The sequence below is a fragment of the Aricia agestis genome, chromosome 1 (genome assembly GCF_905147365.1).
Source record: "Aricia agestis chromosome 1, ilAriAges1.1, whole genome shotgun sequence".
In the NCBI taxonomy this organism is placed as follows: domain Eukaryota; kingdom Metazoa; phylum Arthropoda; class Insecta; order Lepidoptera; family Lycaenidae; genus Aricia; species Aricia agestis.
The window spans coordinates 19,716,279-19,735,939 of record NC_056406.1 but is presented as its reverse complement, the minus strand read 5'-3'; the positions used below and the strand labels follow the sequence as shown (position 1 = coordinate 19,735,939).

The window sequence follows — 19,661 nt, the reverse complement described above, 5'->3', positions numbered from 1 at the left end:
AAACTCACTCACTCGGCGAAACACAGCGCAAGCGCTGTTTCACGCCGGTTTTCTGTGAGGCCGTGGTATTTCTCCGGTCAAGCCGGCCCATTCGTGCCGAAGCATGGCTCTCCCACGGACATAGCGCGTAGGTCTTCTGAAATAAAGTATCCTATGATAGACAAAAAGTATCCTATGTCTTTTCCCGGAATTCAAAGAATCCCCATACCAAATTTCTGCATAATCAGTTCAACGGTTTGGGCGTGAAGTTTAATGACCATCGCGCACTCGGTCGACGGTCATAAAACTGAGATGCGGCCCGCACCGCTTAACAATGTGTGCGAAGCTTATAGGGGTAGTAATAAAACGAAGGTTACTTATTATAATGTTTATTTACAATACCACATAGTTGATGTTATAATATGAGTGATGATTCAGCCCCTCTTGTCCACGCAAGGCACGAAATATGTCCGTAGTGTCACTGATCAGTGTGAGAATATTTGGTTTTATCGACTATTGGAGTAGGTGGGAACGCTTACATATGGGCCTTATTATACTAGCGGTTGGCGAGCGACTTTTGGGCGTGTTCGCGACGCGGTCGCTGCGCGGCCGCTCCGCCCAAAATCCACTTGCTAAGGCTGGCCATAGATGGACATCATCTTGCAGTCAAGCACCGACTGCAAATTGCGGTTGCCACACGGCGAACTGCAGTTTTCATACTCAATTCATATCCGCAATTCGGGGACCGCTCGAGCAGTTCTTGGGTGGTCGGTGCAAATTTCAACGCGACCGCTAAAGAGCAGTCGGTCCCGACTAATTTGCGGTCCGTCTATGGCCAGTCTAACCGCTTCTATGGTCTATGATAACGGCGATAGCGGAATGTTCAAAATATTGCAAATGTGCGGTGAAACTTGAAACTACATAATAGTAAGGTTACAGAAATAAAATTAGAATACAATGTGAATCGAGGTCAAAGTATAAGTAAATACCAGAATTTGACAATCCACTGTAATTGCTATAATTCGAATAAAACAAAATATTAGAAATTCTATTGCTCGCTTTCTATAACCTGTCCTGAATAAGGGCTATGTTGCAAGTTGCAAGTTCTATGTATACCACATACACAGTACTTGTTATCCAATAATAATATTTGTGCCCAAACAAAAAAGGCAACAAATATACAAGGGATATGTAACACTAAAATTGACTAGTTTTACATTGTCTACACTGATAGTAAATTATTTTATTAAGCCATATACAAATACATACAAAACATCTACCGTCAACAATTTACAAGCGTAACACGGTCTTAGACCTACAGTGCGCCCTCACCGTTCCCTTGTCCACCAACAGCTGTTAATAAAAGTGATATCAGACGGTTCACTCGAGTGATCGTTCACCTCTCGTTCACTTACGAGCGATCGTTCACCCGATGCTTAATTTGTCTTTAAAAACGACAATAATATTTAATTTTGTGTTTACATGTGTCACTTGGAGTGGAAGATGCAAAACGCAAAAAGAAAATGAAAAACCATACCGTCCGATATCAGCTTATACCACATTAAATGCAGTTTGAACATAGTCTATATCCACCATAACCTGTAGCCTGTAGGCCTACTACGAAACTGTTTTGAGACTCAAACAATCGGACGAGAATGCCGCGTCCTGCTCTAACAATGTCAATTCACGTTTGTTAAAGTAGGACGCAGTATTCTCGTCCGATTAGGTATTTGAGTCTCAAAACAGTTTCATGGTACAAGGCCTGTATCGACGAACTAACGATAACTCTACCTAACATATACGTACTCCGAATATATGTTGTAACTTGTAGGCTGTACTCCGTAGCTGTTACCTACGTAAACTGAACTCGGTATCACGTCAAAAGTTGCCCAACATTATCCTGATAAAATTAAATTTAGGCCTACCCTGCTCCTTAAAAAAATATAATGCTTTTTTTTTTTCACAATGCAAAATATACAACTAAAACATAACTTTGCAAGTCGGGCATCCAAATTCAGTCAATTAGGTAGACAATAATTCAGAACCTTTTATTGGTCTATATTTCAAAATCACAGCTATTTCCAATTGCTTTAGAATCGTTCCAATGACCAGTATCTAACCCCTGATATATATTGATGATTATAGCTTGACTTTCCCGCTGTTGATGTCGTTGAAGAGCTGCGAGGTGAGGGGGAGGAAGTGCTCGCCGTGTCTGAAGTAGAGGGGGTCCTTTATCACGTCGGGGTCGTAGCCCTCCTTCTGATACTGGACTTTCTTGAGCTTAAAGGTGCCTGCAATGAAGATTAAATATCTTTGAAGTAGAATTTGAAGGTTGTTGAGTAGGTTAATCATAGTTTTTATTGGAGGAGATTCGAAAATCGAAGCATGGCTCGCCTGAGCTAAAACGCTTCATAAGATCTATTTTATATCCCTTCCATTTTTTGGTAGACCTACGTCATTGAGCTTAAAACCCAACAGAGATGATTCATGTTTTTTTAATGAAATAAGGGGGCAAACGAGCAAACAGGTCACCTGTTGGAAAGCAACTTCCGTCGCCCATGGACACTCGCAGCATCAGAAGAGCTTCAGGTGCGTTGCCGGCCTTTTAAGAGGAAATAGGGTAATAGGGGAGGGTAGAGAAGGGAATAGGAGAGGGTAGGGAAGGGAAAAGGGTAGGGGATTGGGCCTCCGGTAAACTCACTCACTCGGCGAAGCACAGCAAGAGTGCTGTTTCACGCCGGTTTTCTGTGAGCCCGTGGTATTTCTCCGAACGAGCCGGCCCATTCATTGTTCATATATTCTGAGTTGCCAATACTATCTTACTGAAGCGTGTAAATACGAAGGAAAATTCAATATTAAAATATATAGTCCGGTCTAGGAGTAAGTAAAAAATAGTCCATTGACGTATAGCACTTGCATGGGCTTGATTATATTGTTATCACAATTCCACAAGTAGCCATGGGCACGGGCATATATATAGTTTTGATAAGGGGGGGGGGGGGGGGTCCCTAACGTAAAAAAGCGGCCAAGTGCGAGTTGGAATCGCCCATGAAGGGTTCCACAGCAGCAAATAGGCAACTGTTTAGGAAAGCAGGACACCCCCCTTATATACGCCCATGGCCATGGGCTACAGAGCTGAAATTGCTCAGCAGCTGCGCCACTTTGCCCAGCGCTATCTAGCGGTCTCATTTCTCAACACATATGATATTGAATGTAACTTCTTGGTGGAAATTCATGTTTATACCTGTAATATCAATCTCGGGCAGCAGACGCAGGAACAGCGGTCGCGCGAACGCCGGCAGCGTGCGGTCGAGCGCGCGCGCCAGCTGGTCGAGGTCGGGCGTGCCGCTCGGTGCGCGCTCGTCGGACCCCGCCCCCGCCCCGCCCACCGCTAGCGCCGCCATGCCCGCGCGACCCTCCGTCTGCGGGATCTGGAAGTGTTAACGGTAGTGATAATTGCATAGGTTTATAAAAGATACAAAAGTACGGAATAAGACGGCTTCGATTTCTATAGGCCGGTAATTAAATGTATTTAAAATTTACTTATAATTGCCCGTGTTTTTAAAGTTTTTCTAAAAAGTTGCAACAGGTAAAAGGTGACTCTCCGCTCCAGACAGCAGGAGACGTACCTAACCATTCACAATTTAGTAGAGTTACGCTCCGCTAAAGACGCGTCGCGCAGCAAGCATTGTGTATTATGTATATTATAAATTATTATTGTCATTATAATAGTGCAGTTGACAGTTACGTATTTACACAGATAGGTATTCCAAAAGTAGCTTCTGCTTTTACATTCCATAGAAACCCGCAAAATGAAAAATATAAGATTATTATAGTTTAACGTACCGAGACCCCGTACACGATGCAGTCGCGCTGCCCCAGCGCTGACCGGATGGCGTCCTCGACCTCGGCGGTGGCGACGTTCTCGCCCTTCCACTTGTACGTGTCGCCGGTGCGGTCGCGGAAGTACAGGTAGCCCAGCTCGTCCGCCACCAGGATGTCGCCGCTCACGAACGCCGCGTCGCCCTTGCGGAACACGTCGCGGACTATCTTCTTGTTGCTCTCGCTCTGGAATGGAAGACATCGTTGGTTATGGCCGCATCTTGCAGTCGAAACCGACTGCGAGATGCGGTTGCCGCACGGCGATCTGCAGTTTTCGTACTAAATTCATAGTGCAAATTTCAACGCGACCGCTCTAGAGCAGTCGGTTCCGACAGCAATTTGCGGTCCGTCTATGGCCGGTCTTAGGTTTGCGTAGATCATTTTGAGAAGTTTTTTGTTTTGATGCTTGATAGTTCTGTTACTCCAAAGATCGCGTAAAGATTTTAGACTACTAATTAGTTGGTGCGTAAACCTATAAACTCCACTTCTAAGCTAAGGACATGTGTTACGGGTACCAGACAACGGAAATATATTTATTACCTTTATACTGTACATAATATATTTAATACACATTCATGATCCAGGAACATTGGTAAGGGTCAACAACACTTTTCGTTCCATCGGCGGGATTCGAACCCGCGACCCCCGGCTTTGAGCCGTAATTACAAGCTTCAACCATTGAGCCATAGAAGTCATCAAATATTAATAATATGATTTTAATCTTATTGGTATAATTGCTACACCATTAGCAAATAAATAGGTATCTACGTTAAATAAAAACAATTTACAGCATTTATTTAAAAGGACCAACAGTCAATGATAGTATGAGAATTACCTTGTCAACATATCCGTAGAACTCTCTGGACGCATTTCCCTGTGAGATCAAGCCGATGAACATCCCAGGCTCGTCTGGAAATTACAAAACATAGGTTAAAATAGTGTATGTACTTCAGTTTATGTATTTATTTATTGATATTGAGCCCAATTATATAGGTAGGTAATTTAATGATATCTTGAACTAGTCTAAAATAATTATTGTCAGAAGGTAAAGCTTTCTTATTTAGGTGATAGTAAAGTAAAAATATTGTACTGCCATTTGTTCCTACGGCCGATAGCGAGTTTATTACGCATATTAATTAATTATTCAAGTGGCACATTGACACACACACCACATGCGCCGGAACACGGTTTCCGCTCAAAAGTATATTAGGTATGTCATAATAAAACATTGATGTTAAAATATCGGTAGGTAGGTATTGTTAATAATATTTAAGTAATATGCATATAAAATATACTTGCAAAATAAAATGACAATACAAAACTTGTATTATGTATGATGGACCTACGTCCCCTAGGTAGCCTTCTAAAATTCTAATGGTTAAGAGGATACACCAGGGGCTAGAGAAATGAAAAAAAAGTACCTGTAATATCTATAGCTGTCTCCCTTACCTCAAGCCTATACCGTAGAACGCGATAGAGACAACTGCAGAAAATCCAGAAAATCAACGATTCGTTGTCCCCTGATTCCTTCTCCAACACTTAACCGATTTAAGTATTTTTTTCATTAAAGATTAAAAAAAGGCTTGAGCTGTGTTCCTATGTTTTGCTTTTTTTGTATAATCTAGCCAAATCTGTTTTCTGGACGTTTGAACACAGCGGAAAATCTGGCCATTTTTTTGGGTTTTTGAACGTTCATATCTTATTTAATAATTAAATTATGAAAAAAAAGAAAACATAGGGACATTGTATTAGTGGCCGTAGATATTCAGGAAAAAAATTATAACTCTACTAGCATTATCCAGGGAGGAAACAGGGGACAACGTTTGTATGGAAAAAAGTTACTTTAAAAAAATTATTGACCGCGGGTAACGCACTTGATAGTTGATACAATTCTGGTGTTTTTTCCATCGGGTGCCGAATCCTCAACCTCAAATCCATTGTAGGGTTATCCCACGGTTATCCTTAAATTCGATTATTATACAAGGTGTAACAAAACTTAGTGATAGTTCAATGTTAAAGTAGCAGCGCTGATAGAACTTTTTTCAACTTTTGTACCTATGAGAAAATTCCTGACGCTGCGGAGCTTGCCCATACAAATCACAAAAAAATTGCTCTTTCAACGCTGCTACTTTCACAATGAACTCTATACAAGCCTACAAGGGACATAATATATTATGTAACACATCCTTAAGTAAATAAAATGACTTAGTTTTGTTACACCCGGACCTTGTAGATCGTACGAGAAATTGGGTCCGAACTACGTTCCCTGTTTTTTTTTGGACCTTGGCCTATTTAATGGTCTTTAAAGGCAGTATCTAAGTTATACTCACTGGGTCGGCATCGCTGGCATAAGCCGTCGTCTCCCCGCAGCAGGTCGCCGGCCTCATCCACTCGCACCAGCGCGATGGGGTGCAGGCTCTGCGGCACCAGCGCCGGCAGGAAACCCACCGCGCCCACTGTGTTGTCCACGTTTACTGAAATATTCGGGATGGTTAGGTACAGCAGCACGCAGATCGCAGATGGTGCTGCGACACGTGTATTATTTGTAATTTTGTAGGGACACCCGTTTGAGTACGCTCATAGATAATACAATAATGGATGGAATGACCCGTACTACAAGAATGGACCTTAAAACGTACCTAACTACAACTAGGAAAACCTTCATTGAGAAGCCCTTAATATAGACTGGCTAAGCCAATACGGGCGAAGACTATGATTATTATAATACAAGATTTAAGTATAAGACGTATTTTGTTCAAATAATAACTTTTAAATTTAGGTAAGTAAATATATAGTTATTCATTTTTTTCATTCATTATTTATTCTTAAAATTCGCTTTAATTATTGTAGGATTGAGAATAAAGTCATAAGTCATAACTCATACATAGGTAGGTCTAAGTAATTCATAAAATATAGCTGGCGAACAAAACTGGACAAGTCCACCAGAGTGCAAAAGTCATATATTTTTAGGGTTCCGTACCCAAAGGGTAAAAACGGGACCCTATTACTAAGACTTCGATAGCTGTCCGTCTGTCTGTCTGTCTCTAGGCTGTAACTCAAGAACCACTAGGTATAGCTAGACTTCTAAAATTTTCACAGATTAGGTATGTATTTTTGGTGCCGCTATAACAACAAAAATACTAAAAACAAAATAAAGATAATATTTAAGGGGGGCTCCCATACAACAAACGTTATTTTTTTGGTCTTTTTGGGTCGTAATCCATAATGGCAACATATATAGACACTTGAAATTTTCACAAAATCCTCAATTAGGTATATGTGTACTTTAATATTAAATAATAAAAATAAAATAACTAATAAAGGGGGGCTCCCATACAAAAAACACAATTTTTTCCTTATTTGCGCTCTATAACGGCACGGAACACTTCGTGCGCGAGTCCGACTCACACTTGACCAATTATTTTTAATCGTCTTCTCTTGACCCATCTGCGTCAATTCCTGTTAATTATTTCAATAAGGCTTTAAAAAGTCCATTTTCAAACAAAACCGGATTAGTTCAGTAGTAGTAGCCAATACTAGTTTTTTAACCACTGTGTAAGTTTTTTTCTCACGGACTAATCCGGTTCTGTTCGCCAGCTCCTCATATTAATTACCTTCATACAAAACGAAATTTCTGGACTATGCTGCACATTGTACAGATAAACAAAACTCATTGCGGTGTGGTATGACTGGTAGTATCTAATCAAACATATTATTAATTAAAATTAAAATAGTATAATCAGGCATGACTACTTACTGATGTTAGCGTTTCCTTCTGTAGAGCCGTAAATTTCGTTTATCTGTAGGACTTTGAACCTAAACATATAAAACAAGGTCATTATTAAAATAAACAGATAATTAGTGAGCTCTATAAATAATTCCAAATTCTAATTAAAGAATATTATCATAGGATTTATCAGGCCTTGGTAATTGTTTATATTTTTTACTCATCTCAAGCATTAACAAAGTACAGCTGTTTTTGTATAATATTAAGCAAACATAGATTCTTTGTATAATTAGTATGTAAATACTAAATTCATATCTATTAGTTAGATATGTAGAAAGAAATAGTGATTACCGCCTGATGCTTTGATATTTCCGTGTAACGACACTGTATATTACTATAGAGACATGGGCGGCCGCGCGGGCAGAAATAATTTCCAAAGGGTGCAGATTTTAGTTTTCTTTCTTTTATTTTCTTTTTACTTTTTACGAACAACAATGACTGTCTATGTACATGTCTACAGAATACATTTAGTGTCGAAACATTACGAACTATCCTTGTACGGCATGGTAATAGGGTTACAAAATGCTTTTTATTTCAATAATTCCTGTTGATCCCGAGATTCCCAAGAGGCGCAAGTGCACCCCCTGGCACCCCCCTGCCGGCGCCCATGTATAGATACCTATAACCTATTAGTATACACTAAGAATACAGTGCGTTAGTGTCAATACCGTTATCCTTGAAACCATCAAATGAGCCCGTCAAAATGAACAACTTTTTCTATGAGAACAATGCTGGGAACTCGAAAAAAATGCCGTCTTCATGCCCATACGGATGCCCGGATCGGCAATTTGTATGGGTATGAACTATGAAGACGGATTTTTTGAGTTCCCAGCATTGTTCTCATAGAAAAAGTTGTTCATTTTGACGGCCTCATTTGATGGTTTCAAGGATAACGATCTTTACACTAACATCTTGTATGTCAATAATTATTTATCAGCGTCATGAATCATGATTCATGCAGTCAGTGGATATTGTTTATTTAACATCAGATTTCGCCAAGATGAAAATATCATGGACTATGGTCCATCTACGAATAATAAAAACCGGTCCATGCAAAAAATACTCTTGTCCATTGGAGAGATACCGGAATATTAGCCTTATTAGTTATTAGGCTAGGGATTCTAAAATGGTTTCGACTTTCGATAAGAAGACCATCCATATGGGAGTTTTACGACAAAAACCTTCAGTAATAAAGGCCAAATAAAATTTACACGGGACTCCCTAAGGCTCGTTATGCTCCTGCCTAGTGCTCATGGATTTAGCGATAAGACTCCTGCTCACCTGTCAACAATCTGCTGCCAGATGGCCGGCCTCATGCCGTTGCCGACCATGATGCGCACGCGGTGCTGGTCGTCCGTCGGCCGCGGCGGCTGCGCCAGCAGGTACCGGCACATCTCGCCGATGTACTGCGCCACCTGGAAACGAATACACAGTTTTAGGTTCCCTTTTGGACATACACCTTTGGGCACATTATTTACGTCTTTTATTTTTGTATTGAGAAAGTAGGTACTTTGAGAAAAATCTATAGTAAGTACAGCATTTACACTTTTAAAACGGATGGGCACCGATGGACAGACGTCAACAAATATATGTAGTGACCTCAGTCACTTGTTGTATTAACGTATTTCTTCCTAAAACTTATTTAAATGTTAATTTAGGAACTATTAATTTGGGCAAAATAAAATAAATTTTGCTACGTTAATACAACAAGTGACTGAGGTCACTACATATACTACTTCCTACCCATTCGCCAGTAATTTTACATGTATATTATGAATTCGCCTGCCCAAACTTTACATCATCTCTTAGCAAATTTTGCAAATACTTCTGTCTTCTAGTAAAGATAATGCGTACCGTGCAGTCATACTTGATGCAGTCCGTCCAGTAATTGGTGGCGGAGAATTTGGCGCGCATGACGGAGGTGACGCCGTCGACGAGCGCCGCGCCCGTGCCCACCACGCCCCCGGCCGTATGGTACAGCGGCAGCGGGTTGTACATGCGGTCCGAGCGACGCAGGCCCAGCATATGCATCGTCGCTGACGCTATCAGTAGGTACCTGGGGATGGAAACAGTTATTGGAATGAAGTTCCTTATCGCGCGTTGCGAAAACGGACGAACGGAAAAAAATAAGACCAAAAGTTGTAACGACACTTTTTGCTATAGTTGTAACTTGTAAGCCGTGCGGCGTTGTGTTGTATTTACTGTTTCTCTGTCTGTCTCTCTCTCTCTCTCTCTCTCATAGAATGCAACTTCTTTTCATCCGGGTGTCCCTTGAGTCTTAACACCTCTCAAGTTTTTTTCTGCTGACCGTCCCACAGCTGTGCGCAAGGTTAAGTCGAGCGTCGCTTGGATACATTGTAGAACTACGTCTAGTCACAGAATATAATAAAATATATTAGTAGTACCAAGTCTAGTACGGTTTTACCTTAAAGGTAAATAAAAGATTGCATCGTTTGTATTGTACCTCCTCCTCTAGTCATGTTCCCTATGTTTAAGGGTCTTAACTTCCCCCTTCTATGACCTTCCTTCCTACTTATTTTAATGTTACACCTGCTCTTCCTATCTTCGGCCAATGTTATTGTACCAGTAGAGCAATAAAACCGCTTTTGTCGACCACCGTTACCACAGTATAGCAATATGACATAGGGACTATTATTGCTATACTGTGACCGTTACCGAAATTGGTAACAGGATCGCTCATTTTTGCCAGTCTACGTTAATAGGTAGGTATAGTAGCAGAAGCCAGAACGAAATATTTTAATTACATATCACGACGTTACAAATTGTATTCGCGACGGCAGGTAATTTTACGTAGCAGCACGCCGGATAGCTTCATATTTCATAGGTGATTTTAGAAACTCAAATAAAATATCCAAGTATACATTAATTATTGCATATCAAACACAATAAAAACCTTAAAATAAAGTTCGAAAGCGTTGGATAGACTTACCTAGAGTTAGACAGGACAGCCGCTTTAGGCATGCCCGTGGTGCCTGAAGTATAGATGTACAGCAAAGTGTCCCTGTAGTTGAGTTTCTCCGGGACCTCCGGATACTCTATGGGCTGCGCGGCCATCTCCGCCGCCAGGTCAGTGACCCCGGGCCCGCAGTCACCGTATAATTGGAACCGCTTCAGTTCTGTCGGTATCTGGTCATATATTTCTGCCACAGCTGAAAAAAAAACAAGACTTTATGATTGAGTTTTTTATAATAATTGGGCATGTTTCACATTCGCCCAGTAGGAGACGAATAACTAATCCGAATTGCTTGACAGAGACAAAAAATGCTTACAGGTCCTTTGACTCCTGATAGCCTGTTATGTTATGGTGTACCATAATTTTATGTTGATTAACAAACTTAATTTGGTAACTACAATAATAGGCGTATAAATCATCCCAATGACGCAACAATAGATCCTCACCAGGGGCCAAGTCCTCAGTGAAGATGATGGCCTTGGCCTTGGCGACCTGTATGCAGTGCAGCAGCGGGCGGTGGCGCAGCTGGCTGTTGACCAGCGCCGAGATGACGCCCAGCTTGGCCAGCCCCAGCCACATGCACACGTACTCCGGGCAGTTGGGCATAAAGATGCAGACCACGTCACCGCGCTTCAGGCCCAACGTGTCCTGCATCACCCGCGCTACCTTGTTGGACTTTTCAGCCATCTACAAGAGGATACATACAATATACCTACATTATGAGGTATAAGGCCTCTTAGTACCATCGAGGAAATTTATTCCTAGGCACTTGGTGGACCTACGTCATACTGTCGGCTTATGTCAATTCAATGTGAGCTGTGATCGGTCCGATGGGTTTGAGTTAACGCGACCAAATTACTTAGGTCCGCCATCTGCCTAGGAATCAACTTCTCTGATAGTACATTGTTAACTTAAGAGCGCCTATAGATAACTAGCCAATATAAAATTATTTACATATCAACTATAAAATAATTTTTGGTAGTAAGTATGTAAATGAGCAAACTTCGAAACAAGGGAAATCTAGCCTACGTATCAGGTTTTGTAGTCATCTACAAAACAATAGTCAATTCAATTCTTTCTTGCTACCTCAATAAATTTTTTATTATAATATTATATAAGTGAGTGTGGGAAAGCGCGCCACCCCGGCAAGTACGCCATAATATTATAGCTATAGCCCATAATTCCATAATGCTGATTGGAGATTCCCAAGCCACCGTTTAGGCAGCAGAGTGAGCCAAACAATATTATTAATACAAACATACATATTTTCGAAAAACCTAACCTCTCTGACGCAGTCAGGTAAAGAAGAACTAAGAAAACCAAGGGAACCCGTATACTTTAGTCGGTACTCGGTGGTAGATCAAATTTCAAAGCAAGGAAACCTAGCCGGCATATCAGACTTTGCAGACATCGCAAGACGCCGTTAAATGTTAATTAAAGGAAAGTAGTTCACCAAGTCTAGCGCTTGACGAATGACGGCCAGCTGTCTTTTCTCACAACGGTTACTAATGAAATTTTAATTACACCAGACCGTAGCCAGCTTCGATTTTAGAGCTTCCAAAACATATTTGTTATCATAGTAGAAAAGAATTTTGCTAATTAGTAAAAAAATATAAGTTGATGACAACAATAAAAAGGAAGTCACTTCCTTTTTATTGTTGACATCAACTAAGCTAAGACTGTAGATATTGAAATAATATTCAAGTCTAGAGTGCTAAACGAATTTTATTTATCTGGTCGAATCAAAAGCCAATCACATGCGGTATGCGGGGTATGCCGTATGGTAATTAGTATGTGATGATAATGAGTGTGTAAATCACACGCTCGCGAGGCAACTTAGGCAACAGCACCTACCTCCCCGAAGGACCAGGTGCGGTCTCCGACCATGATGAAGCACGGTGCGTGGGGGTCGAGCTGCGCGCGCGCCGTGAACAGCTCGGCCACCGTGCTGTTGTCGCGCGCATACCTCTTCAGCCGCAGGATGCCGTTGACGTACCGCCATAGGAACCTGCGATAGCCAGATCATTAATGTTCAAGGGTAGTTGACGTACAAGGATATCGCGCTGTGTCGTACACACAATCGTAGTTCGCATTCTTAGTTCGAGCGGTCAGTCACACAGGATCCATTATGTCGTGGTCAGAACGCCCCCTATTTGAGTATATTATATCTATGTAAAGTAAATTACGTTACGTAACATAATACAAATAAGTAATAACACAAAACTGACAGCTTGAATGCTTGACCGCAAATAAATTTTATTTGGTCTGAGCCAGGGTCTGAGCTCTATGATAGACCGTGCCAACCTTTTAATACATGTCGCATACTGGATATAAATATAGTTACTAACGCCTCCTTGGTCCAGTGGTTAAGAGCGTGGCTCTTGGCTCGGAGGTCGTGGGTTCAATTCCCGCGTTGGAAACATGTTATTTTCAAGTTTGGTTAGGACAACGCAGGCTGATCACCTGATTGTCTGACAAGTAAGATGATCCATCATCCATGCGTAGGATGGGCATGTAAAAAGTCGGTCCTACGCCTGAGTCGTGTCGGTCTTCCGTCCAACTAGGTTATGAGAGTAATGATGAATGTATCGGTATGATATTTTTTTATTTCAGCCAAATAGGCAGTTATAATATGAAAACTTGTTTGCAGTAAAATATTGCTTTCAAGATCGACAAACTTTGTGCAAGTTATATCGGTACTAAATATTTAATAGCCAATAGGTTATACTTACCAATACAAATATTACTAAAAATTAATGTAGTTTTAAATATTTAAAGCACAATAAGTACACAGTAACATAATTGTATAAAATCTGCATTTCCTCATAAAATGTGTAGGTCTAGGAGACTCGTTTTAAAAGCTTAAAAACTTATATTTCACACATAGCTGACTGTAGCTATATACTTTCGGTCAATACACTGCCCATATGTGCGTGTCTGTTCTACTCTACGCAACTTTCCTGAACTACTTTACGAAAGGTTAGTTTATAGTTAACTAGCAAACGCCCGCAACTCCGTTACGTAGGAATTAAAAGTATCCAATGTGAAATGTCCTTTACTCTCCACCAGTGGCGTAAATAGCCTTTTTTGCGCCCTGTGCGAGCTTATAATTGCACCCTTGTTTTTTAACTGGCTTCCAAAAAGCAGAAGGTTATATTTCGGCTGTACGGGAAGAACTTATCGGGAGCAATTCGAAAGAATAAGAGTCTGCCTGGTCTGGTCATTCTTTTTTTCACATTTCCAGAAGCCACAGTTTAGCTGGTAGAAGGGACACTGGACTCTAACGATTTTTTCCACTTTAAAACTTAATATTTCACAAACGGATCCCTAAATCGGAAAATGATCGATGAATACTCATAATATTTTTTAAAAACCTATCCAACGACACCCCACACGATGGGGTGAACGCGAAAAAAAAATTCATCCCCGCTTAAAGTGTAGGGAAGGTACCAAAAAAAATATTTTTTTTAAGATTTCATGTACCATTGACGGACAGACGGACAGACCGATAGTCAATAGTCAATAGTCATAATAATAGTGTACAATAATAGGTTGGGGAAAAACGTCTTTTCGCATTATAGTATACTAGCGACCCGCCCCGGTTTCCCATCGGGTATAAAATATATAGCCACTGAAAAAATGATTAAAATCGATTTAGCAGTTTTGACATGTATTCATTATTACTACCCGTCATTATTGGTCGGTACCGCCGCAAAAGCTACTTCCCGCAATTTTTAACCCCCGACAAAAAAGAGGTGTGTTATAAGTATGACGTGTCTGTCTGTCTGTCTGTCTGTTTGTCTGTCTGTGTATCTGTCCGTGAACACAAATAAAATATAATATTACTTGCACTTTTTCCACTATATTCATTAATTACTACAAATTTAACTTAAACACGACCGGTTTCGATATAAATCATCATCAGGTGTGATATAAATCATCATCACACCTGATGATGATTTATATCGAAACCGGTCGTGTTATAGTTAAATATATTAATAAATGTAGTAATTAATGAATATAGTGGAAAAAGTGCAAGTAATATTGTGTTTTATTTATGTTTAAAATGAATTTCCACCAAGAACCGACAGTACAATCAATTATATATATTATCTGTCCGTGGCATCGTAGCGGGTGGACCGATTTTGATCTGTTTGAAAGCTGACATGATAGAGAGTGTTATTAGCTATAATTCATCATCATCAGCCTGCTCAGTGCTGTACAATCAGGGTTTATCTGGTTCATGAAAGGCCGTTAGCAACTTTTAGTCATTTGATGGGTTTTATCCAAAATCCGTTGCGTAGTTTTAAAGATTAAAGAGAACAAAGGGACATGAGGGAAAAAAATCGGCCAAGTGCGAGTCGGACTCGCGCACAAAGGGTTCCGTTCCATTATAGAGCAAAAATAAGGCCAAAAGTTGTGTTTTTTGTATGGGAGCCCCCCTTAGTTTTTTATTTTATTTTAATATTATTAAGTATTTAATATTAAAGAACACATATAAAACTTCACAGACTGTAGCGAAACCCAGGTTAACTTGCAACAAGGTAATGCTGTTGTGTGTGTGGCGGGATTGGAAGGGCATTATTCATTATGAGCTGTTACCGCCAGGCAGGCCCATCGATTCTGAACTGTACTGCGAACAACTGATGAGATTAAAGCAAGAAGGTGAAAGAAAGCGGCCGGAATTAATCAACAGAAGGGGTGTGGTTTTTCACCTTGATAATAGACCTCACACATCTTCAGCAAAAATTACGGGAGTTTGGCTGGGAGGTGTTAATGCATCCACCGTATAGTCCTGGCCTTGCACCTTCAGATTTTCACCTGTTTCGGTCGCTGCAGAATTCCTTATGCAGTGTCAGGTTGACATAGAGGACTGCCAAAACCGCAGTTATTTCATCAGAAGTCCCAAAATTTTTATAGCAATGGGATCATATCCCTACCAACAAGATGGCAAAAAGTTATCGAACAAAATGGCACTTATATACTATAGTCAATTGTAAATAAACTTTATAAAAAAAACTTTTGAATTTTTGTATAAAATGCGAAGAAATTTTTCCCCAACCTAATATTTCCTACGAAGTGCTACGAATGCCTACGTAACGCAGTTCATTCGTAACTAAAGATTTTGGTAAAGTCTAATTTCAATAAGTGCGGTAAGTAAGTATAAACAGTGCATAATATTTCCTACGAAGTGCTACGAATGCCTACGTAACGCAGTTCATTCGTAACTAAAGATTTTGGTAAAGTCTAATTTCAATAAGTGCGGTAAGTAAGTATAAACAGTGCATAATATTTCCTACGAAGTGCTACGAATGCCTACGTAACGCAGTTCATTCGTAACTAAAGATTTTGGTAAAGTCTAATTTCAATAAGTGCGGTAAGTAAGTATAAACAGTGCATAATATTTCCTACGAAGTGCTACGAATGCCTACGTAACGCAGTTCATTCGTAACTAAAGATTTTGGTAAAGTCTAATTTCAATAAGTGCGGTAAGTAAGTATAAACAGTGCATAATATTTCCTACGAAGTGCTACGAATGCCTACGTAACGCAGTTCATTCGTAACTAAAGATTTTGGTAAAGTCTAATTTCAATAAGTGCGGTAAGTAAGTATAAACAGTGCATAATATTTCCTACGAAGTGCTACGAATGCCTACGTAACGCAGTTCATTCGTAACTAAAGATTTTGGTAAAGTCTAATTTCAATAAGTGCGGTAAGTAAGTATAAACAGTGCATAATATTTCCTACGAAGTGCTACGAATGCCTACGTAACGCAGTTCATTCGTAACTAAAGATTTTGGTAAAGTCTAATTTCAATAAGTGCGGTAAGTAAGTATAAACAGTGAGTCTGCTTGTGGTTGGGACTCTATACCTACCGATATTATTAAATTAAATAAGTATAAAATAGCTCCACCTCTAACACACACAGTAAACTTATGTTTTACTACTGGTATATTTCCAGATGCTTTTAAAATTGCTATAATTCACCCTATCTATAAAAGCGGTGACAAAAATTGTGTCGGGAATTATAGACCAATTTCTATCTTACCGATTTTTGCTAAAATTACTGAAAAAATAATAAATACCAAACTTTTAGATTACCTCCATAAAATCAATTTTTTATCTCCTAATCAATATGGTTTTAGACCTTGTGTATCGACGAAAAATGCTGTATCTGAACTAGTCGAATTTATTGTTACAAAACTGGAAAACAAAAACAAATGCATTGGTGTGTTCTTGGATCTTGCCAAGGCATTCGACACGGTCTCCGTTCCTATATTACTAAACAAACTTGAACGCATAGGTATTCGTGGTGTCGTACATGACTTGTTAAGAAATTTTTTGACAAATCGCAAGCAAAGAGTAAAGATTGCTGACTGCTACAGCTCTGATTTACTAGTCACATATGGCGTCCCACAGGGGAGTGTCCTTGGTCCTAGCCTCTTTCTTATATACATAAATGATTTGTGCGAACTTAAGATTCCCAATTGTAAAATTTTCACATATGCAGATGACACTGCCTTATTGTTCTGTGGAGATACTTGGGAAGAGGCTAGGAACAAGGCAGAAGAGGGCATCCATGTAGTTGGCGAATGGTTGAACAGCAACTCACTTACCTTGAACGTCACTAAATCAAAAATAATAACTTTCGGTATGTCTAAGCGTAATTTACCTAATGATTATAATGTAAAGGCTCATACATGCAATATGGTAGATGCGCGAGAAACCACTTGCCAATGCTTGCCACTAACAAGAAGTCAGTCGCTTCTTTACTTAGGTGTGACCCTCGACCAGACATTAGTATGGAGGGATCATATAAATTTAATCTCAAAACGCGCTAGGAAATTGATTTATATTTTTAAACAGTTACGACACATAGCGGACCTTAAATTGCTTAAAACAGTATACTATGCCTTGGCACAATCCATAATGACATACTGTATCGCATCGTGGGGAGGTACACATAAAAATATAATATTGATTTTAGAGCGCGCACAAAGGGCTATACTCAAAGTTATGACATTTAAACCGTTCAGGTACCCCACATCCGAACTATATTTAGAATGTGATGTTTTGTCAATTAGACAATTATTTATTAAAGAAACTGTGGTAGTCCAGCACTCTAAAATTAATTATTCTAAAGTAGAATCATCATCTCGCAATAAGAGTAAAGTTTGTCCAACAATTCAAATTAAAACCAGTTTCATTAGAAAATTTCAATCCTATTTGGGGCCTATGCTATACAACAAAATAAACTCTTCTATTGATATTTACCATTTATGTTCCAAAAAATGTAAAGAAAAAATTACCACTTACTTGAAATCACTAAGTTACGATGAATGCGAAAATTTGTTCCTAACTGTCACATAATATTGTGCGTACTGTTACATAATATATATTAGTAGTACCAAGTACTGTACCTAGTGGCAAAGTTTCCGATCCCAAGACATAGTTTCGTAGGGCTAGGTACAATACGACTGAACATTAATTTAATATTATAATATGTTAGTATTATTATTTTAAATATTATCTATGTACCTACACTAATAACACCACTCCTCAAAAATATTTTATAAATGTCACGACTTCATAGTTGTCGTGGTCGCACCGTTTTTTCAATATGAACCAGCACAAAAATGTGTACAAATTTAATTGTACCCTCATATCGCAGCCTTGTCAATACTATTGTGTTATAAAATAATTATTTTGCAACGTAATTATTCGAGTTGTTTTTTTCTTTAACATTAACAGTTATTTGTATGTGCAATTAGACTTTTAAGTTTTAATACAATAGTGCGAAACTGACTCAATAGTCAACAATACCTATAAAATGTTCTATGAGTGATGACTGTAATTTCCGAAAGTGATTGAGTATTGTGTAACTATTTTGTGAGGAAGAAACTGGCATCTAAGATACAGGCTCAGCCTAGTTTAGATGCCAAGGGGACCAGCATATTTTTCTGTAAGTTATTGAATCACAAATATCAAAACTTTTCCTTACTTCTTAACTAAACAAATGTCTTACAAATCCGTTCTTACTAACACATTCTAACCTTTAAGTTATAATGGTTTGTTTGATTAGGGTTTATAAAATAGTGTGCGAATAATGTGTCAGTTGGATGTAACTGTTTGAACCTGTACACATAAATATGATAAATTAGGTACTTACTTACAATTCACAATGATAATTATTGTTGTATCCTAGTGTAGTGAGTATAGATGTACCTAGTGGCAAAGTTTCCGATCCCAAGAAGTCATTCGTAGGGCTAGGTACAGTATGTGAGTACATACGTTGGTACGTAAGTAGAATGATATACATTGACTATTATTAGTAGCATGTGTCAATCATTGGATATGAGAAGTACCTAATAATTGTGGGAAAACCTTGATGTCGACATTGTTTACTTCAAAGTATTATTATTTTATTACTTACTTATTTTGCAAAATATCTTATATGAGTGAATGTGTATCATAATGCAATGTGCCTGCATACAATAAATATGGGTATACTTATTGTACGGTGAAGACATAATGTATGTACCTGGGGACTACTATTTACTGACAAAAATTATGAGTAGCTATACTTATTATGATACTGATGCACAGCTAACTCTCCTTTGCCTGCTGCATTGATCACATATGGGTAGTGTTGTTTATGATTTGTATTATGTCGGATAGTGTTCGTATGTCTTATCCTTGATTATTCGCACATTTATTTTGTAACTGTATGAATCTGTAAAATTTGTGAATGTGTATATTTGTGTTGCAAAAATAAATATTATTATATTATTATTATTATTATAGTATAAGGTACCGATATTATTTTTGTAAAAATTGTGTAAAGGTGCTTTTACTTTTAAAAATAATTAATAACAGTGAAACCCCTTTATTAGAAGAAAAAAGTTATAAAGGATAAAAGTACTTTGTTATGTAGAATACTTTTCCTAGCTATTTAGAACGTAAGAAGTTTTTATTTAAAATATTTGATAATATGTTTAAATTTTATAATCAAGTAAATGGGATCAATTATTGTCTTTG

At 38.9% G+C, this 19,661-nt stretch overlaps 1 protein-coding gene across 1 annotated transcript in view; it reads right to left on the bottom strand.

Annotated features, from left to right (window-relative positions):
• Positions 1 to 352: 352 nt before the first annotated feature.
• The window catches only part of LOC121731612 (long-chain fatty acid transport protein 4-like), a 34,682-nt gene continuing 15,373 nt past the window's right edge, over positions 353 to 19,661 (bottom strand). The window contains exons 2-12 of the mRNA XM_042121131.1: positions 12,477 to 12,630; positions 11,069 to 11,309; positions 10,599 to 10,818; positions 9,503 to 9,704; positions 8,930 to 9,063; positions 7,619 to 7,677; positions 6,192 to 6,335; positions 4,697 to 4,770; positions 3,826 to 4,047; positions 3,224 to 3,410; positions 353 to 2,270 (exon numbers count right to left, since the gene is read on the bottom strand). Of these exons, the coding sequence (XP_041977065.1) occupies positions 2,119 to 2,270; positions 3,224 to 3,410; positions 3,826 to 4,047; positions 4,697 to 4,770; positions 6,192 to 6,335; positions 7,619 to 7,677; positions 8,930 to 9,063; positions 9,503 to 9,704; positions 10,599 to 10,818; positions 11,069 to 11,309; positions 12,477 to 12,630 (1,789 nt within the window). The 3' untranslated portion in view covers positions 353 to 2,118. The remainder of the gene's footprint in view (positions 2,271 to 3,223; positions 3,411 to 3,825; positions 4,048 to 4,696; positions 4,771 to 6,191; positions 6,336 to 7,618; positions 7,678 to 8,929; positions 9,064 to 9,502; positions 9,705 to 10,598; positions 10,819 to 11,068; positions 11,310 to 12,476; positions 12,631 to 19,661) is intronic.